The sequence below is a fragment of the Ascaphus truei genome, chromosome 16 (assembly GCF_040206685.1).
Source record: "Ascaphus truei isolate aAscTru1 chromosome 16, aAscTru1.hap1, whole genome shotgun sequence".
Classification (NCBI taxonomy): domain Eukaryota; kingdom Metazoa; phylum Chordata; class Amphibia; order Anura; family Ascaphidae; genus Ascaphus; species Ascaphus truei.
In genome coordinates, this window is record NC_134498.1 from 21,528,508 (window position 1) to 21,543,759 (window position 15,252).

The window sequence follows — 15,252 nt, forward strand, 5'->3', positions numbered from 1 at the left end:
ACCCACCCCCTAACAACAATTACCTGCGGCAGGGTCCGGCTACGGGCCTTCTCTGTCCTCTCCTGCAAATTCATGTTTTCCCCCTGCAGCTCCAGTTAAAATGGCCGCGCAGTCAAATGACGCCGCGTTGTCATGGCAATGGAATGCAGTGACATTTCTACGTGACATCACTTAACGAGACGCGAAGTGATGTCACATAGAAATACGTCACTGCATCCCGTTGCCATGGCTATGCAGCATCATTTGACGCCGCACAGCCATTTTAACTGGAGCTGCAGGGGGAAAAGATGAATTTGCAGAAGAAGATGGAGAAGACCAAGAGACGTGGGGGGACACCGCCGCAGGTAAGCCGTCGACAGCGGACAAAATGCAGTGACCGGACGAGTGCATTTGTCGACCCCTGGTCATAATGACTGAATCACCTGTGATGAAGCCGGGATATCCTTAAAACCTGACCTTTTGGGGCCCTTGAGGACTGGGGTTGGCCAGTAGATAAATGGTTAGACAACAGATACCTGTGTGCTTTTAAATTCCCAACCTACAAATAAAATGGAACAAAAGACCATGGGCACAAATGTCTTAAATAGATTAAGGTTCATTATGAAAACGAAGGAGAAAAAAGGAATTTCAAATAATACAAAATAAAATATAAAATCAGAGAAATAGTGTTTTCACAACAGAAAAGTGCAAATGTATACACAATTTTGTTAAATAAAAATAATACACTTTTTTTTGCAAGTTCCCGGAATTTGGTCAGCAGCACGTAAGGGAGGTGTTCCGAGTGTTAGCCGAAGAGGGTACCAAGGAGGAGCAACATGAAGGCTACATAAGAAATTGCATCTCCAGTACTTCATTGTCAAGGAAATGAAAACCAATGGTTACAGGTACCGAAACAGGACCTAAATCCCTAAAGTTTGCATGACTGAAATTTTTACATTTCACAAACAGATGGGTCAAGTCTGTAACGGTGAGGACGCATTTAACCCTTTTGCTTCCAGAAGGTGAAAAGGTCAAGGTATCCTTAGAAATGCACCCAAGCGCACGATACCCATTTCGTCTCATTCCAGGTGGGTCAAATATAAGAAGTCTGTGAGCTTCCGCCATTTAATTAAGTTTGCAAGGGAGGTTAATACCACCTTAGATTTCTTGCCGTCGGCTAACATGCAAGGCGATAGATCCGATTATAGTACGATCTCTGTAATTCCTCCTAATTTCCACATAGCCAATAAAATACCCAAAACTACAGGCTACTGTAAGGAGAGTGCAAAGTAACATTTGGCTCCCACTGATTCTCCTACTCACGCTAAAGACATTTCCCTCAATGTTGAAAACTGAAGTACTCATTTACTCTGCACCCTCAACGTAATTAACGTGTCTCCCTCCCCCCCCCCCTTTATCCAGAGAATCTAATCCAGGGCCTGAAATCCCATCAGAGGGGTAGCAAGTCATTGTAGCCTGTAAGTGACTGTAAATGGCCTGCCATTGCTAATCCGAAAGAAAAATAACTTGACATTAATCTACACTGGACATTATAAATCAGCGCTGAGATATTAACCAGAATGCTTATTTCATTCGACACCAATGGAGTGGCGGAGTCTCATGCATAGAATAGTCAGAGTTGTAATTAAGCACTCAGCCTGTTGACATCCAGAAAAGCTCTTAGAATCTTCCATTCCCCACAATTCATGTGTGGGTCTGTGTTACACATACATTTGTCATTCATGGTTTCATGGACCCTGGTTTATGACCACTTTAATGACAGGCCTGAAAGACAAATGGACACTGCTTTCCAGTCCCTATTATGGCATACAATGTCTCTTAGCCCTATTAACTTATATAAAAAGGCTGTTGTCTGAAGACAAAAACCACAGAAATTAGTCTATGGTTCCTACTCCATGTGCTGAAAAGCTACTTTTCTTCCAGTGCTGGGAAGCACCTTCACAAGGGCCTAAGGTTTTCAAAGTAGGAACTGATGTTCTGACTGGAAAATATTTTTCAAAAATTACACAAATCAGGGAAACCACTGTACATCTTACCAACAATAAATAAATAATGGCAACAGGCAAAATATTTCTGTAAACCTTAGTTACAATAATGGAATTATGTTAAGTTTATTGGTATAAACATCCACTCGGGAGCAAGTGAGGGAGGCGATGCGGCCATCAGCACTCCAGAGGGAGAAGTGGTTCAAGATGTGAACCAGCCACGTGCGAGAAGGGGCCACGGTTAGCACTCTTTCACCAACTAGGGTGTCCAAGCAGCTATATATGGAGCTCATCTAAGACGAGTTAACACACACGTGATTGTACATTAAAACCAGAAGTCCAGAGTTAACTTTGAAGGTGGTCGTGCGTTACCCTAGTTTCAGTGAACCATGAAACAAAACCCACAGGTCCTAGATCAAAACCTCTGCAGTACGAAACAAAGAAGAAACATGACAGGCCTGAAATCATATTTTGTGGTCATGTAGACGCAATACATCGGCTTATGGCTCATGTGGTTTTTCATTTTTTTTAAATGGCTTTCACTGCTACGTACTGTTAGCTTAGCACTATTAAGAATCATAGGCAATAGTCATTTTTGCTATTGGTGGATATGCTAATGCACAAGGATTGATAGTCACGCCGAACCCTTATCCGGAAGTTCATGGGTGTAATGGATAAGGTTTGTCATTTGGGAAGCACATACCGCAGCTCATGACACTGTCACATCACCCCTGAATGTGGGGAAAACCTGAATTATAAAGGTGCTCCACAAATATTCCAAAAACAACTCATGGAACTCAATACCTGAGATAAATAACAAAGTAAAGCCCCCCGCTAGAAGAGTTAAGCGAGAATCTGAATTGTACAGGACAAATTCGTCCCTTGTTTAGTTAGTAGAACGATCAATATTATTAGGAGAATATTGTAGTATTTTTTTTTTGCCATGGGTATGTCATGAGATTTAACACAGTTGTTATATGCATCTCCTAAATATTGTACATAGAAAGCGAATAAATGAGGCGCTCTTTCTTTGCCTGATCACCAGGGAGAATGTAAAACGTACACATTAATATACGAGTCCTAAAGGTTGTCCACTGATGCTCCATCGGTAGTGTGTTCTCATCTCAGTTGATGCCAATAACTAAATGAAATGGTCACAGACAGAGCATTACTAATCACAGACAACACATCCAACATGTGAATCACACACAGATTGTGGTATCTCTTGGCTATGGTAGCACAATTTCTGCTGCATTAGGTGATTTCATCCAGGTCAGATTTAAACAATGAATGAAGAACCTGCCATCCTGGCGTTTTTCGCAGTCAGGAGTGTCAAGCAGATATTCTATATCCCTCACTTCAAATGTTCTTAAAAAAAGGTATTACATGAGACACGTCGAGTTATTCATTAAACTATGATAGTGCCAATCGAAGCAATATCATGTGGAAACTCCTATTGACTATAAAAGGAGTTTCTTTATGATTGTGCCCAAATCATGGTTTAATGAATAACCCCCACAGTACCTTACTAATTCATTAAGTTTGTTGAAATGGATAAAGTCTGATAGTCTCTCGTTCAAACTGGAAGGTCTCCTATGCCCCTGAACGATTTCCAGCATGATCGGGAAAGTGGTTTCCAGCCTACTTTATGAACACATCACTAAAGGACCCCTCTATAAATGCCCGGCTTCAGAGAAAACAAGAAGACCGGAGCTACTGCAGGTCACATTTTATGTGCAAATCACGGGGAGAATTTCAGTTAGAACTAAGGCCAGTGTGCAAGATTAGGCCACCCACTATCATCTCACCAAAATCATTCTGATCCACGCAAACACAACTTACCCCCATTGTTCTGGTGTTACTAAATTGAAACAAAAGAAAGGGGTGTTTCTCATTCAAATAAAATATGAAACATACTGTATATAAAAACAAAAGAAAACACTGTATGAACAATTAATAAATTAAATGGACTTAAAATGTCCCGTTATTTTAAAACTCTTGGGCCCAGATCTACACAAGTGGGCTAAGCTTGAAACTAATGGGACTAAAAGTATGCTAAAGCTTGGCACCCTTCCATGGATCTGGGCCTTGGTAGAATTAAAATATCAAAGGAGACAAGCAACAACTTTGACCAGCCTCTCAAATTAATTACAAAATAACATACTGACACTTCGTTGTTTCCCTACTTTTACAGCTTGTTGCTTCCTATGGTTATGTCACAACCGAAAGTCTACTAAAACTAAGAACGCATTCGCTTTCAGGATGAGTATAAAAACAAACAAAAAAAATAGGATATGGATTTAGAGGAGCTCATACCAATTGGCAATAATCTGAATATATCCACCCCCTGCTTAGCATTGACAACTGAAATGTGGCACAGTGTGTTGGCGACACTCCAATTCTGGAGAGCAGAACTGTACTGTGTTAATTTGTTTTGAGCACAGAGAGAGTTGAACAAGAACAGTCCACACTGGATTCACTTGTAACACTCAACTATGAACCTTTGGGAGTGGATAGAAGGGAGAGGAAATGTAGACTGTTTTCAGAAGTAGGAACTTTGCCCTCCAAGTTTCTTGCAGATAGGCATGGCCAGCGAATGAAAGAGCAATGCATATTTTCAATTAAGGTGCCAATTACAAGACACAATGTTGCCACTATAGACAAAACCGTTCTCCAGCTGTCAGACCTGTCCTGTCTCTTTGTAGGTACCATCTCTAATGGTTTCCTCAGCCAGAGCGATTGTCTATTTTCTTATTTGCCAAGGGATGCAGAGCACAGGCGAGAAACGGCTACAGGTTTAACTGTGGAGGACCAGCTCCAAAGAGCTGAAGGTCTACAAACCAGTCAGGTTGACTCTTTACTTTGAAGATCTGGCATATTCAACTAGCACCTGAATTCAGTTTAATTGAGTACTTTCCCAGGCTGATAAAGATGATTCTCCATCTCACACGACATTACTTTCATAATGAACACAAGCAAATACTAAAGAAAAATGGCATCTTGAGTCTTCTGTCCCTTTCCTGGTCGTCTTTTTCACCTCCCCCTTTAAATTTGCATTTTTCATTGAAAAAAAAAAAAAAAGGTTTTGATTTTTCACTTTTCCATATTTTTTGTTCCCTCTCATTCTTTGGGGAGTTGAACTGACATCTCAAGAGCATTGGGCTGTGGAATATTCTCTGTTGGAGCAGGCTTTTCAGGTGATTCATTCGGTATCAGCGGATCAGCAGCAATCTAAAGAATAAGAAATAATTCAAATGTTAACTTACTTTGTTCCCACATTTTTTAACATGATCTACAGATGCTTTCCTGATACAGACATGTTATGCACATTTAACCTTTGCCATTACAACAGAAAGGTTACTGTGTTACTGCCAGATTTTTTCAGCTATGAAACTACCACCTAATCACTATTAGAGCACATAAAAATGTGACATTGTAAATGAATTGCACAAAATATCATAAATGTAAAATGTGCTATTAAATATGACTAAACCAGTGTTTTTCAACCAGGGTTCTGTGAAAATTTCAGATCATTTGTACCAAATACAGAAGAATTCACAATGCATCTCAGACGCACTATTAGAGAGGGTTGGGGTTCCTTACAATACATCTGATCTCAGACGCGCAATTAGAGAGGGTTAGGGTTCTGCAGAATTTCACAATATAATTATATGGTTCCTTAACCAAAAAAAAAAAAAGGTTGAAAATCATTGGATTAAGCTTTTCCCTTTCTTTGTAACTTTACTAGCTGATGTTTTGGCAGCTCAGCACAAAGTCCCTTGTGTTACAAAGATTAGAGTAGACGTAAAAAAAAAACGTGTTTAATAGTGCTAATGTTATTATATATAAATAAGTGTACCTAACATACTTGTGGTTAATAACCTAGTGACTTTTAAATAAAAGAAAGGCTGACAGGAATGACTGACTAATCAAATCAATAATAGACAAATACAAACAAATAATCCGGCGCCTAAACCATTCTAAATAAAGTGCAGATAATGATCTGACCATATAACAGTCCAATCCTGGTAACCTGTATTCCTTCAGACGTTTCTCGCACGTGACATCACCATATATGAAAGAGAAAAAGACAGCCAATCACGCGGTGTATACCAGATAGACTGTTGATGGGGACAAACAAACATGAAACACATATGACACACAATAACAACAGTTATAACAATGACACCTTATGAACTAGACATTATTTTATCTAATTAAATTAGTCATAAGCATGCACAATAAAATATAGCATATACAGGGAGTGGTGACTTGGAGACTCTGCTTCAGTGGGGAAAAAATTGAAAACCTACTCACAACATGCAGGTATGTATCAGGTGTGGTATTAGATGTCTTTGTCCAGGCTGGTAGGACGCAGGAACGGACTGTGTACACCACCTCCCCCGAATGAGACTGCCGTCGCAAGTCTCACTACCCGGGTGCCGCCTCCGTTGTACCGCTCCGGTACGGGATACACACTGTCTCTGATGCACACAAAAGTCCCCAGCGCCGGCTACACGTGTATCGCGAGCTGCGCACGCAAACGCAGAAGTGTCTATTCCCTTAGCGCTTGCTACCACAGTCCACAGCAGATTCGCTACACTCGTCACACTCCCAGGACCACCCTATGCGTTTCATGACAAACTCACTTCCTCAGGGGCATACAATGTGCAAGGACATGACTAATATTTATACCCCAAAGCTTAATAAGCAATTACAATTACATAATCAATTAATACACAACATAGTTCATAAACAAATGCACAGTACAACATATAACATATACAAAAACAACAGTATAGCCTCAGCTCTATTTAAAACTATAAATAGAATACATATATAATTAAAATGAATAAAAACTACTCCTAATAGATCCCTAATTATCCACAGCTAATGAGGCTGAATGACCAGTTCATGGGGAAACAATATTTAGGCTGATAGAAGCCTATCCCTGACAAAAACAATATACTTATATATATTAGAGATAAAATAGTCGTACACTGATAAAAATTGTATATACACATATCTGATGCAATGTCAACCTGTGTGTATATATAGGGGAGAGAAAGTGGTCTAAATACATGGAAGCCCTATTTGATTAGGAATGATCCCAATTCAAAATCAATATTTAACCCATCGGGGGATAGAGTTTTCAACTCAGAAATCCAGTAGGCTTCACGTCTACTGATGTGCATTAATTTGTCCCCCCCTCTCCAAATACCCGAATATGTCTCAATCGCCTGACATACCAGGCCTTCCGGGTTCTTCTTGTGATGTACCAAGAAATGATGAGAGACACTGTGTGTTGTAAGTCCCCTCTTTATATTATAAACATGTTCATATATACACGTCTCTGATATGATCTCCCTGTGAGCCCCACATTTGTAGGCCGCAGGGGCATCGCAACAAATAAATTCCAAATGTGGTATGACAATTAATGTAAGAATTGATTTTGTATATCTTAGACATCACATTGAACATAAATGAGGTCTGACTCACACTATATATTTACAAGCTGCGCATGATACACAGCTAAAAAAAAACAACTTTTGTCTTAAATGCAAGGCAAGACCTAGCATTTCCCAGTGGGCAACTGGGAGCCAACTTGGATTTTAAATTCGCCGCCTTCCTAAAGATAATGGATGGTGTAGGTGGAAGAATTTCCGATAATACACTATCCCTAAGAACAATAGGCCAATGTTTATTAAAAATCTGCCTGATCTTTGGAGCCATTAGATTATATTGTGTAATAAAATAAATGGTGTTGGTGGAATTAGAAACCAAATCCTTCTTTTTATATTGTAAAAGGCCAGACCGGTCAATTTTCTGTACCTGAGACAATATTTCCTCAAGTATATTAGCAGGATACTTCCTTTCCAGGAATTTCCTTTTTAATTCATTCGCCTGTAGCGCAAAACACTCATCACTAGAACAATTGCGCCTTAGACCAACAAATTGGCCCTTTGGGATATTTTGAATCCAATGTGGATTGTGGTGACTGTCAGCCATAACATAATTATTGGTTGTACCGTCTTAAAATATGTTTGAGTGTTGATAAATGTATGGTCTGAACTAAAATCCAAATCATTAATATGTGAAGTGTCATATAGACAAATAAATGTCAAATTCATGTGATTGGTGTTCAAATAACTAATAAATGTGTGAAGAAGATCCATACTCCCACCCCAAATAAAAATAACGTCATCTACATAGCGGCGCCAGAGCACCAAGTTTGCACCGAGGGGGCATTTGTTCCAGATATACTCATCCTCCCATTGGCCCATTTGTAGATTTGTTATTCATTTTGTATAACAAGCTTCACTATTAACTATCATTGTAATGGATACATTGTTTCACTCACGAGCACATAGGAATTTTAATGCTGATCATATATTTAATGATGCTGACTATGTTCAGGTATTAGAATCTGATTCAGTAGATTTTCGCACGTTGATCATCCAACTAGAGAAGTTGTTGGTCGTTGAGACCAGACATTTATGGGAGGCCACTACTTTAAGTAAATATAAAGAACACCAACGTATTCCGAGAGGCCTCAACATTTTAAAAATACCCCCAATAGCATTCCAATAATGAGCAGTTCAAGGGTGAATGGAATGCAATGTTGGATCAGTGTTCTTTTACACGGATGAGACTGTTGGTATCCCATCGTAGACAGTCACTGAATCTGTTAGATTAGCAAATTCTGGAGATTCAGAAACAACTTGATCCTTTTAAACATAATGAGGAACTGTCAGGGCTAGAGCCTGAGATTAAAAAAAGATTGGATAAAATGGAATTAGAAATAGTCACCACAAAACAGAAAGACAAATTCTGGGATAAAGGTGACTAATTCAGGGTGTCACAGAGATTGGAATAAACATTCTAAAGACTATAGTACTGATAAAAAGGTATATGACAATAGACATCGTTCCAATAGCAGGAACTTGCGTAACCCGAAGGAGAAACCCATTGTGGTGGAATCTCGAATTGGCAAACCTAACATATACATAATATTCCCAATTCACAACCCAAATTACCTAAACACAATAAACAACAATACATTAATCAACGGAAAATTGGAAACAATATGACTCACTACACCCATCGACAAACAAGAGGGTATTAGTGTTAGAAATCAGTATCAGGTCCTGTCTGAGAGGGAACTTGAAGAGGAAGTTGAAATTAGTAGCTATGAGTCACTACCTTCCCAGGGCAGTAAACCTGCTTTTTCTTTTTTAGAGTGGCGGAAGGAGGGAGCATAGCTTCCAAGAAGTGAAAATAACAAGGGTGTTAAACCCCCCTTTAGATTCACTGCTTCTAAACACCAACAAAAAAAGGGAACATGATCCAGAGAAAGGAGAGGGGGATGTAGAAGAGGACGATGTGTAGGGCTTAAGAATAGAGGAGAGCAATTGAATGTTTTCAGTATCAGTAAATACAGTACCAATTTGGTGATATGGAGAAAAATAAGTTATTGGCAAAGGGCTAACATTTTTCCCGGTCTGTGGACTGAACAGTTTTAACTTATATATATAGATGTACATAAATTTGCCAGGAAACTAGCTCTCAAAAAGTATTTTACGAAAGATCCTATCGATAGCCAATTTAGGAATAATGTGAGTTGTGTATATTTCAGTTAGCACTACTCAAATCCAAGTCATATGTCATTTAAGAAACCTTCCACATTTTATCCTAAACACATTCAAGGACAGTTTGTTAACACATTAGTTGATATTGTCACGAAGGATTTTGAAAATTCAAGTCGAATGATTAGGATTCATCATGATAATCTTAACATAACAGAGAGCTGCATTATTGCAACTTGAACTGAATGACTATGGTGATTAAACCAGCGGTTAAGGGGGGGGAAGGTATATTGGTAATGGATAAATCATACTATATCCAAGAGTCATTAAGACTGCTTGGAGACACTGCCACTTACCTCCCGCTTGCCTCCGACCCCACCAAGGAGTATTGTACTCAACTGATTGCACTTTTGAACAAAAGGCTCATAAATCATGCAATAACAGGATGAATTTGATTTCTTGAATATAGTACACCCGCATATCCCTGTGTTTTACACTATACCCAAAATACACAAAAATTTACAAGAACCCCCTGTTAGACCCATTGTATCAGGCATTCATTATTTTCCCTCTAATTTATCCCAATTTATTGATCATCACCTATAGCCTTTTGTCACGCATTTAAAATCACATCTGTGTGACACCACTCATGTTTCACAGATTTTGAAAGAGATGGAATGGCGCCCTGGCTACATATGGGTCACTGGGGATGTCTTTTCTCTATATACCATCATAGACCATCAGCGTGGGTGTCGGGCTATTCAACACATTTTTGAGTTAGACTCAATTGTCACCAGCTTTAAAGGTATTTCTTTTGGATTGCATATAATACTCCTGCTAATGTACTTGAGGAAACATTGTCTCAGGAACAGAAAATTGAATATAAAAAGAAGGATTTGGTTTCTAATTTCACCAACACCATTTATTTTATTACACAATATAATCTAATGGCTCCAAAGATCAGGCAGATTTTTTAATAAACATTGTCCTATTCTTCTTAGGGATAGTGTATTATCGGAAATTCTTCCACCTACACCATCCATTATCTTTAGGAAGGTGGCGAATTTAAAATCCAAGTTGGCTCCCTGTTGCACACTGGGAGATGCTAAGTCTTGCCTTGCATTTAAGACACGAGTTTTTTTTTTTTAGCTGTGCATCATGCACAGCTTGTAAATATAGTGTGTGAGTCAGACCTCATTTATGTTCAATGTGAAGTCTAAGATATACAAAATCAATTCTTACATTAATTGTCATACCACATTTGGAATTTATTTGTTGCGATGCCCCTGCGGCCTACAATATGTGGGGTGCACAGGGAGATCATATCAGAGACGTGTATATATATGAACATGTTTATAATATAAAGAGGGGACTTACAACACACAGTGTCTCTCATCATTTCTTGGTACATCACAATAAGAACCCGGAAGGCCTGGTATGTCAGGCGATTGAGACATATTTGGGTATTTGGAAAGGGGGGGGGACAAATTAATGCACATCAGTAGACGTGAAGCCTACTGGATTTCTGAGTTGAAAACTATCCCCCCATGGGTTAAATATTGATTTTGAATTGGGATGGGCTTCTATCAGCCTAAATATTGTTTCCCCATGAACTGGTCATTCAGCTTCATTAGCTGTGGATAATTAGGGATCTATTAGGAGTAGTTTTTATTCATGTTAATTATACTGTATACAGTATGTATTCTATTTATAGTTTTAAATAGAGCTGAGGCTATACTGTTTTTTATATATGTTGTACTGTGCATTTGTTTATGAACTATGTTGTATATTAATTGATTATGTAATTTGAATTGCTTATTAAGCTTTGGGGTATAAATATTAGTCATGCACTTGCATGTTGTATGCCCCTGAGGAAGTGAGTTCATCAAGAAACGCATAGGGTGGTCCTGGGAGTGCGACGAGTTTAGCGAATCTGCTGTGGACTGTGGTAGCAAGTGCTAAGGGAATAGACACTTCCGCGTTTGCGTGCGCAGCTCGCGATACACGTGTAGCCGGCGCTGGGGTCTTTTGTGTGTATCAGAGACAGTGTGTATCCCATACCTGAGCGGTACAACGGAGGCGGCACCCGGGTAGTGAGACTTGCGACGGCAGTCTCATTCGGGGGAGGTGGTGTACACAGTCCGTTCCTGCATCCTACCAGCCTGGACAAAGACATCTAATACCACACCTGATAAATACCTGCATGTTGTGAGTAGGTTTTCAATTTTTCCCCCACTGAAGCAGAGTCTCCAAGTCACCACTCCCTGTATATGCTATATTTTATTGTGCATGCTTGTGACTAATTTAATTAGATAAAATAATGTCTAGTTCATAAGGTGTCATTGTTATAACTGTTGTTATTGTGTGTCATATGTGTTTCATGTGTGTTTGTCCTCATCAACAGTCTATCTGGTATACACCGTGATTGGCTGTCTTTTTCTCTTTCATATATGGTGAGATATGCGAGAAACGTCTGAAGGAATACAGGTTACCAGGTTACCAGGTTACCAGGTTACCAGGATTGGACTGTTATATGGTCAGATCATTATCTGCACTTTATTTAGAATTGTTTAGGCACCGGATTATTTGTTTGTAAATATCCAAGTAGGTAATACATCTGCATGGCTAGGGCATACAAATACAACAGAATAACAAAGCCAAAGTTAGACTTATTGTAGAGACAGATTTGTTTACAGCTTATTAGAAAGAAGATGACTTGCGACGCACTATACGTTAGGATGTATATTATTGGTGCAGGTATTCTCTGCCCCTGTACAGTTCCATGCCTAGCAATATATAATAATAATAATAATAATAATATTCTAAAAACTGTAATGAGCATGTTATGTCAGCGAGTGGCAAAAATATACACATTTCCATAAGAAACCGGTTTAACAATGATCACTACTAGCCGTGCATACAATTGCATTAATGACTGTATAAGAAACATTTTTTTTTTTTGAAAGAAGGAACAAAATATTTTGTTTTAGGTCTAAGGGTCTTAACCTCTTTCAACTTGCAGCTATGTTAAATGTGTGTTAATCACGCATCTTACACTGACTGACTGTCAGAGGAGTTTACAGCAGGTCGACTTTTGGAAGAAGATTAAAAAAAGCGGATAATACGAGGGACAGAGAACTGGTGCTGATGGGCCTGGTTAAAGTCTGTGTACAGTATAGGGTCCAGAAACCAAAAGGGAGAGAAACCTTTTTGTGATTAGACCCTGTTTTATTATATATTTATTAAACCTTTAAGTTTGTAAGTTAAAAAGATAAAAAATAAAGTTGTGATTTCTCTGGGTTTTTACAGTAAATAAAAATGTTGCAGTATGTATCAGTACAATTATGCTGGGACTCCCTACGTTGGGCTTTAATAGCAGTTAAAGCAGGATTGCGTGGCGATAACCTGTATCGCACTCTACGGACTAATTCAATAAAGGCCAAACCAGCTTGAATGTCCGATCAGTCTTTGCTGAATTAATCTCAATTATAACGTGTCACCAACTCATCTTTTTACAAGCCACACAATGTAAAATAACCAAAAAGATACCGAGACCTATATCTAACCGAACTACGATGATGTATTAATTTACACCGCAAAGAATGATTTAGCATTCATTCAACTTTACGTTAAATATTTGACCTCTTCACTGCAGAATGGACCTGTGACTGAGCCAAGATTCCCGTGGATATTACCCCAGGCCGAGAACTCACCGGACTTGGCTGTGGATTGCAGTTTCCCTGTTCAGTTTGCGCAGGAAGCCCATTCTGTTCCTGCAGAACCCCTCTTCTATCAATCACACTGAAAGCAATGACAAATAGGGGTGTTAAACTGGATGACAAATTAACATCTGGAAGCATCATCCTGCCCGTAACATTATATGAAAAGGAAATTTTGAGATCTAAAGTATGTTACCTTTAAAGCCAAGTAAGTGAAACCCATTGGGGTATTTACAGAAGTTGAACCAGAGACGTAGGAAAATGTGAGAATTAGGAGATTTTGGCAAGATGAAGGCGCACCAGAAAAGATATGAGATATACAACGATGGAAACATTTTGTTTGTACCAGTCCTTACAGATCTGGAGTAAACACAAGGGGCAGAATATGTCAGAGACACCTAGGGGCTTCATCTGTATTAGTAGAAGAGCCACTTTCAGCTCGAAATTCCCAGTTCATTTACATGGGGAATTCCATCCTACAACAACCCCAAAGGCCACCTTGGTTGATATAGATTGTAAGCTCTTCGGGTCAAGGACTCTTTATCCTAAATGTTACTTTTATGTCTGAAGCGCTTCTTCCCATTATGTGTTATTTGTATTATTTGTTGTTATCTATGTCAGCGGTGCGCAAACTGGGGGGCGCAAGGCTGCCGGCGGGGGGGGGCGCGGGGTTTACAGAGGCCCCGCGCGCTTCCCGAAGGCACTTAAATTAAGTGCCGGGGGAGCTGCAGGGCCTCTGTAAACCTCTACTTACCTAGGCTCCCGCGGCTTCCTGCGTCACCATGGCATGAGTTCATGTGACGTCACGTTGCTATGGCAATGTGACGTCATGACGCCGGAGCGCAGGTAAGTGGGGGTTAGGGTGGGGGCGCGGGAGTGAGGGGACCGCCGGTAGGGGGGCGCAGGGAAAAAAGTTTGCGCCCCCTGATCTATGTCACGTGTATTACTGCTGTGAAGCGCTATGTACATTGATGACGCTATATAAATAAAGATTGGAGTCAGGAAATAATTAATTTTCCCCCTTATGAGATATCATTAGATGATATATCACTGGGGTTGTGTGTTTGCCTTCCTCTGGATCAATATACCAAGTACGGATATAGGATAAAGTATCTGTCATCTAAACTGAGCATAGGTTGAAGTTGGACGCATGTCTTTTTTTCAACCTCATCTACTATGTAACTATGTAATATGCATACATATATATACATATATACATACATACATACACATACATACATATATATATATATATATATATATACAGTGCTCGACAAATACGGTCGCCAGGGCCAACAAGATTTGGCCTCCTGGCGACTCAGCCTCATGGCCGCGCAGCGCACGCGGTTCTATGCTTGTTTAAAAAAAAACCAAAAACATTTTTTTTCAAAATCCTTCTTCCTGATTGGTTTGACGGGACTTGGCGCGATGCAAGATTTTTTTTTTTTTGCCAGCTACAGGCTCTATATAAGCCCACGCACACGAATCATCCTTCCTTTTGTATTCTGCTTGAAGGTTAGTACACCGTTGCCACAGTACACCATTGCCTCACTGACCCCCCCTCCCATCCTCCCCAGCCCGGCATCGTTCACAATCAGGAGCCCACGCACCCAAGCAGCATCACTGACCCCCCCTCCCGACCCCCCAGCCCGGCATCAATCACAATCAGGAGCCCACGCACCCAAGCAGCATCACTGACCCCCCCCCTCCCGACCCCCCAGCCCGGCATCAATCACAATCAGGAGCCCACGCACCCAAGCAGCATCACTGACCCCCCCCCCTCCCGACCCCCCAGCCCGGCATCAATCACAATCAGGTGCCCACGCACCCAAGCAGCATCACTAACCCCCCCCCTCCCAGCATCGATCCCAATCAGGAGCCCACGCACCCACGCACCATCACTGACCCCCCCCCACTCCCTCCTTGTGTCCAACGGATGCTGTGTCTGTGTGTGTGTGCTAT

The 15,252-nt window shown here is 40.2% G+C and overlaps 1 protein-coding gene across 4 annotated transcripts in view; it reads right to left on the bottom strand.

Annotated features, from left to right (window-relative positions):
- Positions 1-579: 579 nt before the first annotated feature.
- Positions 580-15,252, bottom strand: part of ZDHHC9 (zDHHC palmitoyltransferase 9) — a 76,057-nt gene continuing 61,384 nt past the window's right edge. For all 4 annotated transcript variants that reach the window (XM_075572831.1, XM_075572832.1, XM_075572833.1 and 1 more), the window contains exons 9-10: positions 13,285-13,372; positions 580-5,216 (exon numbers count right to left, since the gene is read on the bottom strand). In XM_075572831.1, coding sequence (XP_075428946.1) covers positions 5,106-5,216; positions 13,285-13,372 — 199 coding nt within the window. In that variant the 3' untranslated portion in view covers positions 580-5,105. The remainder of the gene's footprint in view (positions 5,217-13,284; positions 13,373-15,252) is intronic.